Genomic DNA, 18,669 nt, shown 5'->3' on the forward strand with positions numbered 1-18,669 from the left:
TACAATGACATTGTTTTCAGGATGACTACTAAAATACTTATTTTTGAATGGGCACACTTTTGTCTAGAGATCTTAACTTGCGGTTTCTAAAAAGTTATGATGTTAAGCAAAGGGCATATATGTGTATGCTTACATTTCTACCCACACTCAGTGGTTATGAATTTACATGACAACATTTTGTTGTAGATACCCACTTGAGCCCAGTAAGCTGTGATTATTTTTCCCAGTTTGTATATTTGTAGTATGCAATTGAGATTTTGTTTTTCCATTATGCATATTTATGAGAAATGGAATTTTCCTATAAAATCTCTTTGATTAAAGTTATAAATATACCTTAAAAACATTTTTTCATGTTTGCTAAGATTTGCTAACTGAATTTAGTTCTTGTTCTAAGCAAAGTTTTTAAAGACCCTCTTGATACCTATAATTGATGTGTTTGTAGGTAGGACCTGTTATAGAGAGTATTAATCTTATTTTATAATAGGCTTACCATCTCACTTTCTCACCTCCTTCCATGTTTTGTTTTGTTTTGTTTTGTTTTGTTTTTTTCTGAAATGATTTCAGTGTCTTTACTGGCATGGTATGTTCTCAGGAGTATTATTCCGAGTGCTTCTTTCTTGGCCCTGGTTCTAGAAAATTCAAGTTCAAAAGATCCATACAAGCTGGGGCAACCTGCTTTCACACATGTGCTAGTTTTATGATAATGGTTTCTAAACACAACTGTAAAATTGTATTTGAAACCAATTAGACTTACAACTATTTTTCAGTAAATAAAGCAAATCCTGATGAATTATAGGCTAAAGTTTTACAGTATTATTGCTGTCAAGTTTATGTGTTATCAAATATATTCTCTTGGGCGTACATGTACCAGAAAGTGTTTTCTCTCTAGTTGAGATTTGTTGTTCTGTTAAAACTCATTTACATCTTACTCAGATTAAAACTTTTTTTCTTACATATTTAGTCATCATGCTTTTGTTCACCAAATTGAATACTTTTAATAAACTCAAGAAATAATAAATGACATTTAATTTGTACGTACTACCTTGAATGAAAGTGATATATCAGCCTAGCATTTCTTCTATTATACATCCTGTAAGTGGGGCTCAGAAATAAGAACTGAACATTAATTTTATGGGTTTTTTTCTACTCGATAGGTGCTATGGATATAGACGAGAGAAATCGCCAAATGAAAATTAACAAATTCAAACAGGTAGCCGGATCAGACCCCAGACTGGAGCAAGATTACCATTCAAAGGCAAGACATTTTTCTTTTTAAAAGTTGTAAGATAATCAATTAATCATATGAAACCATCAGGTTTTCTTCAACTTCTGAATGCACATTAGTTAGACACGAACATATAATGCAATGGCCCCATGATGATTATTATGCTAAAACTTATAATGTGTTTATATTTCAACTTTTAGGGATAGAAATTGCCTTATTAAAAAATCACTATATAACATAGGAGATTAAAGAAATGAAAATCTTCAATGATCTAAAGAACTAATCTTTTAGAATTTTTTATTTTATAAAATCTAAAAGGCCCCAACACCCTCAAAATGTTTGGGGGGAATAGCTGTGGTTTTCCCATACCTAGGAATTTTTTTCAATTTCATAGTATTTTAGTTGAATCTGGTTTATTAAAGAGTGGTTAGAACAAAATACATACCCATGAGCTCTTGTAAGGAGCTCAAAAGGTTTTTTATTGAGAATCCTTTTGAGCTCCTTTTTGGGAATAAGTTGAGGTATGAGATCTACTGAGGGAGACTCTTCTCCTTCACTGCCTTTATATTTTCAAAACATTTTTAGGTTCATGATATCATTCATGGTCAAAGTCATGAAAAGACTTTTCTCTGATGTAGCTATTTAAGATTTTACAAGAGAACGAAAATAGCAAAACTTATGACATTTAATTATTACGTGTTCTGTGACTCAGTAATGTAATCGTTGCAATCATGCAATACTTGTGGTCTATGTCTGTGTATTAGAGAGGAGCTGTTTGGATTTTTATACATTAGGTCTATTTTATCCTTACCTACTTAACCTTCAGTTTCTCTCCATTATACTCCATTCTTTGGTAAAGTCAAGACTTACTAAGTAAAGCGTAACTGGCTAGGTTGGATATGCATATGTGGTAGGTAGCACAGGTTTCTAGTTTCCCCCGAAACTAGAAACTAGACCTAGTTCCTAGGTCTAGTACAACCTAGAAGAGGCAGAGATTCCTACATCAGCATCATCCTCCAAACCACCAAGCTCTTCCTCAAATTACATGAATACTCACATGGTGCATGTAGAATTGTTCATCATGGAATTCTGGTGTGCTAGAAATGACATAGGCCTAAAGCCAGAGAAAGGTAAATTCAAGACAAATAAAAATAGCCTTGCCTTTACTCAGTAGGCCCTAAACTTCTGTAATTTTTTTTCTAAAATAAAAATATGAATAACTTCAAATAGGTTCAGTGGATTTCATGGAAAATAGTTTTGTAGTGATATAGTACTTCAGACACATCCCTAACCTTTTCAACTTGATGTCAGAAATGATATCTGTGTCTTCCCAGACTTTGTCGTATTTCTTCTTAGGGCTAAATAGATACACTTTTTCTTTTGTGGCATCTCTTCTACTCTAATCTCTCATTTATTCATTTTATAGAATCCAAATACCAAGGCATGTAGTCCTAATAAAATAAGATATTAAAACTTGTAGAAACATGTCTTCCACTGACACCCGTTTGTTTTATTTGTTTATCTCCCAATATACTTTCGGAAAGAATATAGATGATTTTTTAAAATACATAGAATACTCTCAATAATATTGAGGCCAAACGATGTGTATATATATGTATATGAAAATTAATATGTAGAGTTTGATGTTTATTTAAGTAATAATGTTTATTTTTTTAATTAGCCATATTTATTATTTTTAAATGATCTCAGAAGATATTTTTTGAAAGGGTAGCCCCTAACATTTCAATAGAGAATGCTGTGCAGTTCATTGGTACACTATTTATTTGGAGCTCAACTCTGGAGAAATGATGCTCTTTTTAAAATAGTAATGTTTTCACAAAATTATCACAAAATATTTTTATTACAGCATAACTGCTGTATATAAAGCCATATTATCATTTTCTGTTTCCTTATTTATCTCCCTAGAATTAGGTAATATAGGCCACATAGTGTGCAGAACTTTTCAAATGTGGACCAGAGGTCTATATTAATCCATTTAACTCTTAATCTAATACACTAAGTTAGTGTTCTGGGAGCAGGGGACAATGTAGAAAGGAGAAGAGTTTTTCTCCATTCATTTTGCACACCTGATCCTCGTACTTGTGGCTTTGTTCCCAGCAGTTTTGTCCTTTAAGGACCCATTCACCAATTTCAAAGAGGCCCATCACAAGGAAAGCAATCCAACTAAAGTAATTTACGTTACAATATGAATAAGACAATGCCGAAATAGTGTCATTTTTAAAAAACCTTTAAATACAACTAAAACTCACATTGATAGAATTGCAGGCAATAACAATGTAAAAAAAAACTCAGTTAAAAACAAAGTATTTTTGACAAATACGTCACCACTGTTAACTAAACCGTTCCCTTTATTAGACTTTATTCTCTTCTCTGCGCTGAGAATACATATTCAGTGCCAGCCTTAAGTGTTTTAAATGGACTTTCAAGACACAGGCAATAGGGACACCAGAAAAGGGAGACAGGTTGGGGCAGGTTAGGGGTGGCTACATATGGGCTGTTTATAAGTTGGACGTTTGTAAACAGGAGTACTTAGAGACTCCAGTGTCATCAAAGTGACAGCAGTAAAGGAGTGTAGTGCGGCAGGTGAGAACACTGCCTGGACTCAAGCAAACTCCCCCTGGGTGCCTTTGGGTAGGTTAACCGCTTATTCTCAGTTTCTTCATCTGTTAAACCAGGCTTTGGGATCTCTTTCAGAGGGTCATGATTGGGATGAAAAGAGATGATGTATAGAAATGGCTTAGCATTTAGTGAAGCGCGGAATAAGTGGTGCAGATAATATTTGCTTTAATTTTCACAATAACAACAGCAAATGTAATCATGGGCATGAGAAATTAATATGACAAGGGCAGAACGAAACGGTGAAGAAATAATTGAGCTAATGAAAAGGATTTTAGGGCAACTCAGAGGTCATTGAATGTTCCTTTTATTCTCAGAGAATTCAAGCATCAGAAATCTAAAAGGAAAAATTCAATTTACGGGGAAAGAATTTATGAATCTTCAAGGGATATGGATTTTAAAAAAAAAACAAGAGGCTGAAACATGATGTGTGGTGAGAAATTACACACTAAATTGCTGAAATGAAGAAATTAGGCTATCAGGGTTGATGTTAAATGAGCCTGGCCCTTGGAAAGCAGTTAACGGGCACACATGTAGGCCTGGCCGTTTCGCTGCTCCTTAATCTGAATACTGAAAGACTACATTTATAAAAAGTAAAATTGTAAACATGGATAGGTGGGCTCGTAGAAATTACTAAGCAAATGCTTGAAAATACATATATTTAGGAGAAGCGAAGAAATGGAGGCTTATTTTATAGCAGTGATTGAAATAAAATGCTTGGGAAAATTTTTTGGCCTAAGCAGAAAAGTTGAATTGCTAGCAGCATATAACACAGGCCAGCAACAGAACAGCTGAAGTAGGCTTTGTGCCCACTGGAGGGATTGCTGCTGAAGCATCCGGAACCTGGTACTCACATGAAGCAGCCCCCGCTGTGCTGGTGTGAGTGAGGTGGGATCCTCTGACGAATAGAGCAGAAAAATTCCAACAGGAGTGATCTCAGTAACTCAGTCTCTACTCTGCAAGGCCCTCACGGAGGAAGTTAAAATGTCCCAGAGGAAGTAATGAAGCTTCCTTTCTTGGAAGAAGCAGTTTATTACTTCGTACACAGAGGCAGGATTCAGATTTTCAAGAAACTCTGATAGGCTTCGTCCAGCCAAATATCTGACAGAATGGCTTCATCTTTAAAAATCAGAATTAAGGTCCCCTATCTGTGGTCTCCATCCCTGGCCAGGTCAAGAAATCTTACCACTCACTGATGAAGATAACACGGCAGGAATGCCGGTGGCTGCATCTGGATTTCTTCAGTGCAACACCCCCTTTCTCTACCCTTCTATTCTGCTGTGTTGCCTTCATTTCTTTATAACCCTGCAGTCAGCTAGCTTCAAGATCTGTAGCAAAATCCCAAGAGAAACTCCTGGAATTAAGTGAAGTTGCTCATATGGGAGCATAGGAGGAAAAGAGAGACAAGTCACGTTACCCGGAAGCATCCTTACTACCAAGCTTCCAAACTTTGCCATCAAGGTTCTGAGAAAGTCAGAGTGTGGGTGCAGTTGTCACTTCTTAACATTCTCTCCTCTCCTTCCCCAGTTGAGGGTGACTTCTGTCCCAAGTTCTGCATACTTTAGATTGCTTTCTGGCCCCAAACCAGGCCATAACCCTTCTGGACTGTCAGGCTGCTTGTCTTGGAGCCAGACAGCTTCCAAGCCTTTTATTAGTCACCTGCTGTGTACTTGTCTGCAATCAGTCTCTGGTTGTTCCTTTATCAAAAGTATATTTATAAAGAGAGATAAAACTAGCTTTTAAAATGTAGGTTATTAAGCTAGTAAGTAAGAGCAGCCATATAATACGGCCCCTGAAGCACAAGAGATATTACTGGTAGTCTTATCAAGGCCAGATTGAAACAACTTCAGTCTCACCTACAAACTTGACAAATGGCTATATAAGCCTAATGAAAAGAGAGTTGGAAATTGAAATGAAAAAGGAACTAGAGAAAGATCATATTTTAAAAGCCTTTATATTCTCTTTTGCCTCTTCCGTATTTTCTTATTCATGCCAGTGAAGGTAGATTTCTCATCTATGTTCTATTACATCCACCAAATAGAATTTAAAACTAATGAAAAATTTTTCTATATACATTTATGTAATTTCTTCTTTATCTGTGAGATAAATAGAGGAATGGATGATCAATATATCTTCATGGGAGAAGAGGCCATTGGAAGTATACCTTCTTGCCATTGGTGTGCATTATTCATAACCACAGTAGCAGCCATGTTCACAGCACAACTTTTGAAGTCTTGATTACAGTAATAGAGATACATAGCCAGTTTTGTTAGTCAGTCTGCAATTTGTTTTTAGTGACTATGATTAAATATAGACTGCAGAGTAGTATTAAAAATGTGGACTCTCAAACCAAACTGCCTGGGTTCAAATCCTACCTGTCAATATTTGAGTGGCCTTGGGCATGTTAGTTAACATCCTTGTGCCTAGGTTTCTTATTCTGGAAGATGTGCTAAAATATAGTACCTACCTCATAGGATTGCTTTCAAGATTAAATCTATTTATGTATATGTATAGCTCTCAAACAGAGTTTGGAATGTAGTAAGGAATACATAAATGTTAGCTGTGATATGATGATGGTGGTGGTGATGATGATGATGATGGTGGGGAAGAAGAAGAAAAAGAAGAATCATTTCCAGCAGATAACTTGCTCTTACCAAAGCCCTTCGGGGCTCAGGTCTATATTTGTTGCCATCAACAATCTACTAGGTACAGCTAAGCATATCTTTAAGGTAATCCTAAAAATATATGGGTGGAAAGGGAGCTAAAGTATAAAGATTAAGGATAATTTTAAAAGTCTAAAAATTGATTAGGGTTGTATTATTTTTACCAGTTTAGTCAAATCTTTATCCAAAATTATTTTTCTTGCCATTTCTATTCTCTAGCAAACTGGATGTACTTCAACTTTAATTTAAAGAGAGAGAGAGAAAATTATTTTTGCACACGAATTTATCTATATCTGCACACACACACACACACACACACACACACACACACACACACACACCCTAGAGGTGAGGCAAAGGACAATTTCTCTTCTCCATATTTTAACTGATGGAAGCAATAGCTATTCATTTCTTCCTTGTCTCATAAATGCAAATATACTTCACTTTAAGTAAAAGATCCATACTTAAAAACTTAATGGTAAATAATTCTAGTGGAATTTTAGAAATTCGGTGTTTTTATGTGTGAGTAATCTTTGAATTCTAAAGTTTCCAACTTTAGGTACCTTTTTTCCTCAACATCTTGTATTAGTTTGCTAAGACTGCCACAACCAAATGCCACAGACTAGGTAGCTTAAACAAAAGAAATTAATTTTCTCACCGTTCCGAAGGCTTGGGGTCTAAGATCAAAGTGTTGACAGGTTTGGTTTATTCTGAGACCGTCCTTGGCTACAGATGGCTACCTTCTTGCTGTGTGTTCACAAGGTCATTTCTCTGTGAATTGGCTAAGGACCCGCCCATATGACCTCATGTTACCTTACTTCCTTCTTTAAAGGCCCTATCTACAAGTACAGTCACATTCTGAGGTACGAGGAATTAGGACTACGATATGTGAATTTGGCGGATACACAGTTCAAGCACAACATATTTCTAACAAACAATTAATGGTCTTTTAAAATAACTTTTACTGCCTTATAAAAGTGTATTTGGTTATAATATGAATAGAGATTTTAAAACAAGTAACTATAGCTATTTCATTTCAAACTTTAAAACTGCTAAAATTTTGTTACTTTTTCTCTTTCTCCAACTACCTTGTCATATCCTAGGAGATGAAATATTTTTTGTGCTTGCAAGTTCAGTTTTTAAATTATTTTGCTTAGTGATAAAACCACATTTAAATTTAAATATGGTTTCCTCGACCATAATTTGGTTTTGACATTCAAGCCGTGGGTCTTTTTTTCTTTACATGTATTTGTTAATTGCCACCCATTACTATATCACCACATGTCAGGCCAAGAAATATGGAGAGGATATTTTTTAATTATGAAGAATTCATTTCAGGTAACTAGGGCAACACTTCATATGTTATAGAACACTATAAAATTACAGAAAAAAAATTATAATTTCTCCCTTTTTAGTAAATATAATGTTGCTAAAAACTGACAAAAGAATTTTAAGTAACTTGTATTCAGTTACCTGCTGCCAAAAGTGTCAGTGTATGAACAATAGGTGCTGTTGCCAATAGCGTAATTTCTTTTTATATATTGCCTAAGAATACATGGAAGAAACATTTTCTTTTACCTCCAGAAAAAAAGAAATTCATTCATTCACCTTTGCTTTCATCAAGCCTCCAGAGCTGCTGGCTTGTTAACTAGAATACCTTACAGGGAATTCAAGGGTTCAATGATACGGGTCACCAAGAGGAGAGAGATCTTGCTTTATGAAATCAAGGAGGATATGGGAAACAAAGAAGGAAGAAAAGGTGATAAATAGGGCAGAAACATTATTTCCAACTCAAATTCCATATAATCTAGAAGCATTAAGTATTGACATATAAAAAATTACATGTATAAGAATGTTCAAAACAACAGAGAAGTATGAAAACGTATATACCTTCTGAACCAACCATGGCATTTATCACCTCTTAAAATAAATATATTCTGCCTTATGTGATAATTATTTGCTTATTTTTTATCTTCTTGAGAATGGGGACTATATTTTTCCATCTTGGTAGTCTCTCTAGTGGCAAACGCTTTTAAGCACTCAAAGGAATATTTTTGCATGAATGAATATGGACATCAGTGCTGAGAGAAAGCTAGACTGTCAGGGAAGGCATATGTTTGGAAAAAGCTTTAGAGGAGGTGAATGTCAAATATTTTGTACCAAGGGAAGGACAAGTTACGAACTTTGGGAGAAGGTGTGGGTAGGTTTTTGTATGACAGTCAGAAGCAAACTTTCTAATGGGCATTTAATTATTGGTTTGTGTCCATAGTTAATCATAGTAGGAAGAAGGCTGAGAAAAAATTAGAAGATTTGGGCCCTAATTTTTATTCTACCACTTATGTAATAAGACTTTGGATAAACTACCCAATAGTTCTTCACAGCCCAGCTTTTTTATGTGTAAAAATTGAAGGACTTTGTAATCTATAAAGTGCTACTTGGTACTTTGAAGGCTGCATTGAAAAACACTATGTATTAACATTTGGTTTTTAGGCAACCTCATTATTAATTAATAAAATCATTTAATTTCATGGCCTAATATTTTAAATTAGGTTTGAAGTAGACATTCTATATTTCATTTCCTTCATCTAATTGATTCAGTAATCTCTGATCAGTGTCGGATTCTCTATTAGATATATTCTCACAAAAGATTGAATCTATATATTTTTAAATTAACTTATGGCATAATATGATTTAGAGAATAAATTTATATGTGTAATATCTTTGCCTATTACTTCACATGAAATATTTGACAACTAGGTTTGAATTGACCCTCAATTCAAAACCTTTAGTCAGTTAGGCAGTCAGTCAACTAAGGGAGCATGGAGCTATCTACACCTATAATTTCAGTTCAGTTTGGCTAATTGAACATGTCTACAGCTTTATTACATAATAATACAAAACACACAAAAAAATTAGTTGTAATTTTTTTTCAGTTGGAAGGATATTATTTATTAGCAAAATAAATGTACTAATGTTTTCCTAAATATGGAATTTTGATTATTTCTATTTTATCAGTTTCAAAGATTGCAAAATAAATACTTTAGTCTGAAAAGAATAGAGCTAACCTATAAGAGAAAGAACTTTTTCCTGGTGATAACTTCAAGAGGTAGAAACAGTGTGTGTAAAAGGGTACAGAACTTAGCGTGGCACATGGGAGCACCCAGTAATGGTTGTTATTTTTATTATTTATTATACATGTGACACAGGGGTAATAGAAAAACCTTACAGTGAACTTCATTCTCATGGGTGAACAAAAATTTATTAGTTCAATACAGCTTCCTGACTAACAAAGAAATGGCTGTGATTTTAAGATTGGCCCTTTTCAGGTCATTTTCATGACTAGGCATACTCACAGCAAAGCTAACAGTCTTCAAGGTCCAGTCATATAAGAACATGTTACTTCTTAAGCCCGTTACCATTTTGTGCCCCACCCCAAAAGATGACCTGATTTTAAATGGAATGTAAAGGGGTTATTTCCATAGGACATAGAACATCTTTATCTTTTTATTAGTTTGCAAGCTACTGTTTTTTTAATTATTTTAAAGTTTTGTTTGTTTAAGATCTATCCAATTATAGCTACAAGTTGTGTTGTATTGTTATTTTTATACAGTTTTTGTATTCTGGTTATACATGTCATTTTAGGTAGAGTTTTAAAAATTTCAGAAAATGAAGAAAGTCTTTATTTTAAAATATATACTTCAAACTGTTACTATTTAAAAAAGAAATGACTTAGGTTCTCTATATGCTTGCCTGGTACCCCATTGAACATGAAATTACAGTTAACACATTTTTTAATGGAAAGACATAGAAAGACCTCAGTAGTAACAAGTTGCATAAACTTAGTCACGACACTGTTTTTTAATTTTCTCATCCTCAAAATTAAGAAGCTAGATTATATCCTCTTAGAGGTCACTTTCAACTTTAAAATATTGTGATTTCTTTTTAATAACTCAGTGATGAGCGAATAACTAAAAGTATGTGTCAGCATCAAATAACTTTCCTGGGCTTTTTTCTTAAACAAAGAGTGGCTCTATGCGAGTCCCCTTGTGTGTCTGAACATATTTTGTAATCTCAGGGGACGTTTGGTAGCTCCCTCTTTTCTAAAACTCAGAACTGCATGCCTGATAATTCTCTGAAGCTGATCAGCTGTAATCCTGGCATCTGGTTCTGCAACGTTAAAAGAAAAAAAAAATTTCCAGAAAAACAATCAATTGAATAGCAATCAAATGAAGGACTGAGTGAATGGAGGAAGGGAGAAAGGGAGGGAGAAATGAAAAAAGAAGAGAGGATGAAAGGAAACAAAGGAAGGAGGGATGGATGGAAGGAAAGAGGCAAGCAGGCTAAATCCTTCCAATCTAGGAGTTCATAATTGAATGAGGGAAACACAGGTACATAAGTGATGCTCTTACAAAATAGGCTGTGTTATCTGATATAATAAAACTTAGCCATGCAAAGGAAGCATTAGGAGAGAAATGCTCATTTGGCTTGAAGAAACCTGGGAATACGTTATAGAATAATCCATGAGGTGGAGGACATGTCAGGCAGAGGAAGACCTGAAGCAAAGTTGCAGACGCATGTGAGCACAAGCTGTATGTTTAAGGAATAGTTAGTAGTTCCTTAGAATGGAAATACACAAGTCGCGATACATATTAGGAGATAAGGATGGATAAGCTGACAGGGACTAGGTTACAGAGCGCTTTGGATCACTCGGTTAAAAATCTAGAATGTTCTTCATTATAACCATGGGCTTTGAAGATATTTGAAGAAGTCACCAATATGAACAGATATTAAATCTAGTGCATCTTAAGATGCATTTATAAGGGAGATTAGAGACAGAAGTCCTATTCAGAGGCTACTGCTCTAGTCTAAGCAAGATGTAAATGTTATTCCTCACCATGTTTTGACTGTTGCCTTCATCCCAAATCGTCTTAATGCAAACCCAACTAATGCTGCTGTATCTTCTAACACAAGGAATCAGAGTAGTGGGCCTCTTACAGATTTTCAACAGAATGTAATTATATCTGCCCTATTCCTGAATTTGGTAAGTCAGGGCGATGCTCACATCCTTTCAAGTTTCTCAGCCCTTCGTGGTTATTCGGGCTATTATTTAGCCCCGATCTTCTTAGATACAAGTGCCTTGAGTTACTCTGTGCTTTCTAAGGTATTATTATTTGGAAAGGAGCCTTCTCCATATCCCTAGTCCGTTCATTTTTGTCATGTTTCTGCCTGCTTCACATTCTCAGGACCTTTGTCCTAATGCTATGTTCTCATGTTTTATTTCTGTTGCAGCTTTGGGGATGCTAGCTTGCCACTCAATATCTATAATATCTCCACCTTATATCCTAATAAACAATATAAATATTCTCTCAAAATTACAAAAATAAGCCACGGGATATTTAAAAATATTTACAAAGGACCAAGTATCAGGGATGCTTGTGGCTAAGGAGCATTTCTTTATGATATTTCTTAATTCTAGCTAGATCTTAAAGGTTTCTCATCCAAGGGTTTGGAAAAGCATTTAGTCACAATGATGGTATAAGTGCTTTAACACTGACTCTTCTCTCTTTTGGAAAAGTCTGGGCTTGTTGGTTTGCACTAACAGCAGGCATTCTGTTCTACTCTCTGTCAGCTTGGATATACGTGAAATATTATATATATCAAAATGGGGTATTGTTATTTATATATTTAACAGTGTGGAAAAACAAACTTTGAGAATATTCTTAATTGAGGCAGAAATTTCAGGTGACATTTGTTTGAGATATTACTGAATAAATAAAGGGCATACAAATAAATGTAAGACTCATTAAAGTTATTGAAAAAGAAAGAAAACCCATTTACTTTATGTGGATATATCTAAATAGATGACTAAGGAAGCAAAATAGAAAATATTTGAAAGTTCTTTGTAAGCCATAAAAACTATCCACATTTTAATAATTATTAGTGTTATGGTCACGGATTGTTACATTCCCTGGTTTAACTTTCCTTGATGCCAAGTATAAGCACAATTACAAAAACTAACCCAGGTTAATAGTTTCAAGAATAAAAAACATGAATTTCCAAGTCAGGTTTGGTGTTTTCCTACGTTACGTAAAATAAGCCAACCTGGTGTCAAAGGACAATACCTTATTTTTTAAATGAGATATGGATTTAGGGACTTATTTATAATAAGACTTCACAGCCCTTTTCAAGTTTTTTTTTATAAGTTAAGGCAAAATGTTTGAGATGATAGCCAAATGTTGATGAAAACTGAATTATCATAGTCTAGAGCCTCTTTAATTTCATCACAGACTATGCCTCATTATTATCATGGTAAATATTTACTATGTGTCAAGACCTGTGATCTCATTTAAAGCTCACAGCAGGCTCAGAGAAGTTAAGAGACTTGCCCAAGATTGCATAGCTACCAGTAAGTGGGAGAGCAGTTGCACATCAGTGTATTTCAACTCTATAGCCCGTGGCCGTTATGATACGTTGCTTCTCATCATCAAAATCAGATGATAGATTTTCAGGCATCATAGATTTTCTCAATATTGTTAGTGAAAGAATGTTCCTTTAGTCATTTCCATGAAGTCTGAAAATATTTTTACTGACACAGAACAAAACGAGTGGTATACCATTCAGGTTTGCATTCACATGTTTGTAACAAAAAAAAGCCTGACAAGAGAATCTGAAGAAATCCAAACAGCAGCCCATGGCTGATACTGCTGTTTAAGGAGCCAAATTTCCCGTTCCCTGTTCTTAGTGTAGGACATTCATGCTCGCTGTCACAGAATGACTGCTGCACCCCTCTGCCCATGTTTAAACTCTAATCAGAAAAAAAAAAAGAGGGAAAAGCAAATGGCCACCCCAGCTGAGTCAGCCCACTATAATCAGAAAAGTAGTAGCTCTTTCCAACCCCAGTCCCTGGTTCCTGCTTACCTCACAGTGACCAGACCCAAGTCAAATGATCACCCTAGCTACAAGGAATCCTGGAAAATGAAGTTGTTTGTTTTTGTTCTCGTTGTTGGACTACTGAAATAAATCTGGATTCTTTTAGTAAAGAACAAAAAAAGAGAAAGAATATTGGTAGGCATTCAGCAGCAACTGAGACCAATATATAGGTGTGGTAAACTTGAGTTACCTACATGAAAGGCCAGAAACCCATTCGTATACTTCTAATAGCTAAATATCCAGATATTTGTTACCGTAAAATTAGTAAGTGATATTTCTTGACTAATTAGAGTGGACAATATTGAAGAAGGAGAAGTCAAAGATAACTTACACATTTTCTATGTTTTAGTTCAATATTGAGCCTATTATAGGAGATGGGAGATACATGAATAGTTGGTTTGGGGTGAAAGAGAATAAATTTGGTTTTGGCCACATGAATTTGATGTACCTGCAAAACTGCATATGCACAATGCCCTGGAAATAACTGGAAATACAGGTCTGAAGCTTGGGAGATGAGTGAGAGCAGATGATAAGGATTTATTAGTCATTATGTGGTAGTGAAAATGCATAGATAATGGATTGGATCATTCTGGGGGGAAAGGGGGGAGATATTCATAGTGAAAAGAAAAGGCTAACAATCAAAATTTGGGGAAAATATAATTTAAAATCAGGTCAGGGAATATGAAGCTGGCAAAGGAGATTAAGAAGGAATAGGAATAGTGAGGGAGACTGGTGAGAAACCATGAGTGACGGTATCTGAGAAGACATTTATGGAAACATTTCAGAAGGAGAGAGGGCTTCAATAATACTAGATGTGACAGCAAAATCAAGCAAGAAGAAAACTAAAGACACTACCGGCTGGTAAATTAGGATATTATTGATCGTTTTGTTTGTTTTTAAGAACAATTTCAGTAAACAGTAGATTAGAATGGGTGAAGAGTTATGGATTCTGAGGAAGAAAGTGATAAATGCATTTGTTAAGGGCAAAAACATGAGTTCTGTAGCTACCTGAGATCTGTAAACCTGGAATTTCATTGCAGAACTGGCATTTCCGTTTCTAAAACTTATGAGAAGTTAATGGAAATAAATAACAGGTGATGAGATCAGCTGATTGCTAATAGATACAGAGCTCCCCCAGAGCTCTAAATTAAGAGAGTCATAATTGACTACTAGCAATAATTCCTTCTCTACAAATTCTCCAGGAAAAATTATTAAGCTTACAAGTTTTCCTGAGACCAAAAGACAGTTGGCTCCTTGGTATGTTTTGGCTTATAGGCTAACGGCTACTCTTTTTATTATTACAGTTTTTTCCCTTAAGCTCTTTTTGCTGTTCCATCTTTCACAAGATTTCCCTGGATGAGTAATTGTACAGATAGGACATCTTATTGCCCGTTACTCATTGTCTCCAGATTAATCTCAGGGAATCGTACAAACAATGCATGTATTTCTAAACCCCATGCTTGGTAGTATACACCAAATCTGCACTTGGTAACTTAGTAACTTGAAAGCAGCCATAGTGGGAGTATTTGTTCCTCAGAAATTAGCAAACTCTGTAAATCAGAACTCTTGGATACCTGGTTGTTAACCATATGTCAGTGCACCACTGCCTATACCCACCATGGAGAATAAAAGGGTCAGGTGACTAAACTCTATTCAGCTATTACCACAGTGTTTTATACTCTGACTTGATGCTTCATACTGGAGGTAATACTCTAGGATACAGTCCAGATAAAACAACCATTCCATTCATTTTTACTCATTAAACATTTATTGAGTTGCTACTATATGCCAGGCAAGGATCTAGATAATGGGGATACATACTAAAATATTAAGACAGTTATTCTCAGAGATTTTGAATCTAGCAAGATAGATAGGTAGATCATTATGTGTGTGGGGGGGAGAGAGATACACACGTGATAAAACTGTGAGAAAAGCATCAGGAAAGTAGCTTATGAACACACAGGGCAGTAACTAATTCTCCTTGAAGGAATTAAGGAAGAGTTTTCTAGTGGGAATTTCATTTGCAGAATATTATTTACAAGGCTGAATCTTAAATTAGCCTTCAATTTTCTGTAGCTTTTCCTCACTTCCTTCTCCCTCTCAAGTGTGGACCTTATCATGCAATACCCTCTTGAGGAGTCCTATCTACACAAAATTATCTCTAATAGATTTTTACACAGTGCAACATTCAAATCAAGCACCAATAAGAGCCTTAGCTAGGATAAAAGGAAAATTATCTGGAAGTAGCTCCTCAAAGGGAGAGTCCCTGCAGTTGTGGTACTTATCAAGAAACAACAGGACTCTCTTTGAATTATGATCTGAAATCCTATAAAAATTGGTTAGCGCAAAGGATGGCATCTTCTTGCTGACATGATTATTTTATTGACCACAGTGCGAAGACCCCCCGTGCTCTGTTCTTGTCTCCTCTAGCCCCCAAGACTGGTGTCAAGAGCCCTGTCCAGAACTTCAGCTTCTCTGTGTTCCAAAGATTTTGTTTGCCCTATTTTTTCCCAATCTTATGATCTACTCTGAATGTGATATGAATATTCCTCCAACTATTTCTTGATGACATAAAACATTTTTTCTTCAAACTTGGACTTTTTTAGTGCCTGGTATTTTGCAATAACCAATCCTTGGACTAGATTTTTAGACAACATGGCAGTTTTCTGGTAACAAACAATGTTCAAAGGAACTCATAATCCCACCCCTGTGTTTTGTGCAAGAAGTTCACGCACAAAGCTCAAATAACATGAGTTGGTGAAATGGCTGTTAGAGAAATCAAACTAGGAAATTACCTAATCTAAGAGCTTCCAATAAGTATACTGGAAAAACGAAAATCTTATTTTAGAAATTTGAATTTACTTTTTTCTCAAGAATATTATTCTAAAATTTTAATAATAACTTTCCTTTTAATAGAGCTTTGATGATATGCTATTACTTTCCACTAATGTTAGATAAATAGGGAGGACATTAACTTTTCTAGGCCACTTAGGAACTCTTTAGAGTCTGGAACATCCTGAAGAATAATAGTTTCCTGTAAATTTTTCTGGTTCATGATGTACTTAATAGTAATGTACAAAACATCAAAATGCTGTCGGGAAAAGCTTCCTTACTCTCTTCCAAGATTTTAATGATCCCAATCAGGGCACAATTTTCAGCTGAGATTGTATAATCCTATGCAATAAATCTTCTTTGTTTTCGTTCCATTAAAGAGAATGGTGAGCATATCATCCATTGTTCATCTGTCAGCTGTAAACTAATACATGCTAATCGTTGAAAACATTTTTTATTGTATAGTGCCAAGACAACACCAACCATTTTCTAAATAAATGAACTTATTTGCATTCATAACTACCTTGGTACAATAATAATGTAGCTGCTTCTAGCTCACTGTTAAATTATAAACTTTTTGTTTACCATACTTTAGGAAAAGAAAAAATATAGTTAGGAAATTGTTTTAAAAAATGAATTGTTTTAAAAGTTAACTCTAGTATTAGGTCATTTATTACTTTGATTTCTGGGGGGGTTTGGAGTTGTATGTATATATGAAGATATGATATTCTAAGTATATTCAAAATATGTTCTTCTGAAGTTTTATTTATAAAAATATTTTTCCCATTATTTCTCACTTTCTGTATTTCTCATTCTGTTTATCATATGTAAACTTGTAATGGAAACTTGAGCCATACCCCAAAGGTAAACATATCAGTTGCTTAGAAGTAGACAGAGAAATGCACTTAATGCAAGCCTTGAGAAGGTAGTAGAATCCTCATCAAACTAGAGCTTTGACTAATTTGCATACTTTCTTTATATAAACTTTTCCATTCCGTGTCTTTTTATTTAATGACTTTCTGCTTAGGCACTGGAAATGAGCAGTTGCTATGTGCTAAGCGCACTACTGAGTATTTTAAATATATCATGTCTCTTCCTCCTCACAAAAATCCTTACAAAGGGATTTATCCTTATCTTACTGGTATGAAAACTAGGGCATAGAGTTTAATTAAATTAAATCTTTGACTCTTAGGTGCTAAAAGAGTTACAAGAATAAGGAAGATATTATCCTGGCCTTCAGGAGCTTATATTCTAGTAAAGGGTATGAAAATTAGACATGAACACACTTACCATACACACATGTACCCCTTTAACATGAAGTAGCATGTTGAATTCTATAAAAGCATAAACCTATAATATAGTATGTGGAAACTTATCTTTCCCTAAATTTTTCATTTCCAAAATTTTAGCTGAGCAAACTAGATTATCTAAGAGGTCTTAACCAAATATACGTGCAATGTACCCCACGTGGTTTTTTTTAACCAAATTCTTAAGCCTTAGGCTAGCCTGTATGCACCTATGAATCATAGCAACAGAAGCAAAAGTCATGACAACTTAAAAAGACAAAGGTTAGAGTAGGCAAAGTCAGAATCCTAACTAGTAAAATACAAAAGTCAAGTAAAATGTAGGTTTCAGAAATGAAGGCATAGCAATCAGACAAGAACCAATCAGGGAGACAGGGGATACACAGGAACAAGTTGGCTTTGGATATCAAAATGAAGTACTAGAAACAAATATTAAAAATGTGGCATCTTCTGTGTCAGTCAAGAAGTGTCATGTATTTCCTGCTGAGATAAAGCTATTTCTCATCCTGTAGTTGGGAATCAGCAGTCGCTGGTAAGATCATGGGATGTGGATGAAGCTGATCAAATGGGGAAGGTGAGACCTGAGGACATACTAGGAGTCAGTGGAAAAGTTTGCTTTAATATTTTAATTTTTTTATAAACATATGTTCTGAAATGAATCTCTTGAACATATGTAGAAATGATTATATTCTTATTTTGGCTTAGAGCAGCCTTAAAATAATATATTGATTGTTGGTTCTACCCAATATTTTTTTCAGTGAAGATGTACCTGGAATTGATACTGAAACAGTATTCAACTACTATCTAATCATCATCACCATCATCGTCATCATCATTTGTCATTTATTAAACACTTGTTCTATGTTGATATTGTGCCAAGTGTTTTTTACATACATTATCTTAATCCTTGCAGCAAACCTAGGAAATGGGTACAGCGGTCTGTATTTTAACACATACAGAAGCAATTGGCCCAAGATTACAAACTTAATAATTTGTGAGGCCAAAATTCAGATCAACAATTCAGTCTCACTCCAAAGCGTGTGCTCTTAGTACCTTATTATTTCTCACCACCTCCTAG

General features: G+C 34.9%; 1 protein-coding gene across 4 annotated transcripts in view; it reads left to right on the forward strand.

Annotated features, from left to right (window-relative positions):
• RIMS2 (regulating synaptic membrane exocytosis 2) overlaps positions 1 to 18,669 on the forward strand; it is a 601,992-nt gene that overhangs the window by 450,796 nt on the left and 132,527 nt on the right. For all 4 annotated transcript variants that reach the window (XM_042972687.1, XM_042972686.1, XM_015534713.2 and 1 more), the window contains one exon: positions 1,155 to 1,255. In XM_042972687.1, coding sequence (XP_042828621.1) covers positions 1,155 to 1,255 — 101 coding nt within the window. The remainder of the gene's footprint in view (positions 1 to 1,154; positions 1,256 to 18,669) is intronic.

The sequence above is a fragment of the Panthera tigris genome, chromosome F2, assembly GCF_018350195.1.
Source record: "Panthera tigris isolate Pti1 chromosome F2, P.tigris_Pti1_mat1.1, whole genome shotgun sequence".
NCBI lineage: Eukaryota > Metazoa > Chordata > Mammalia > Carnivora > Felidae > Panthera > Panthera tigris.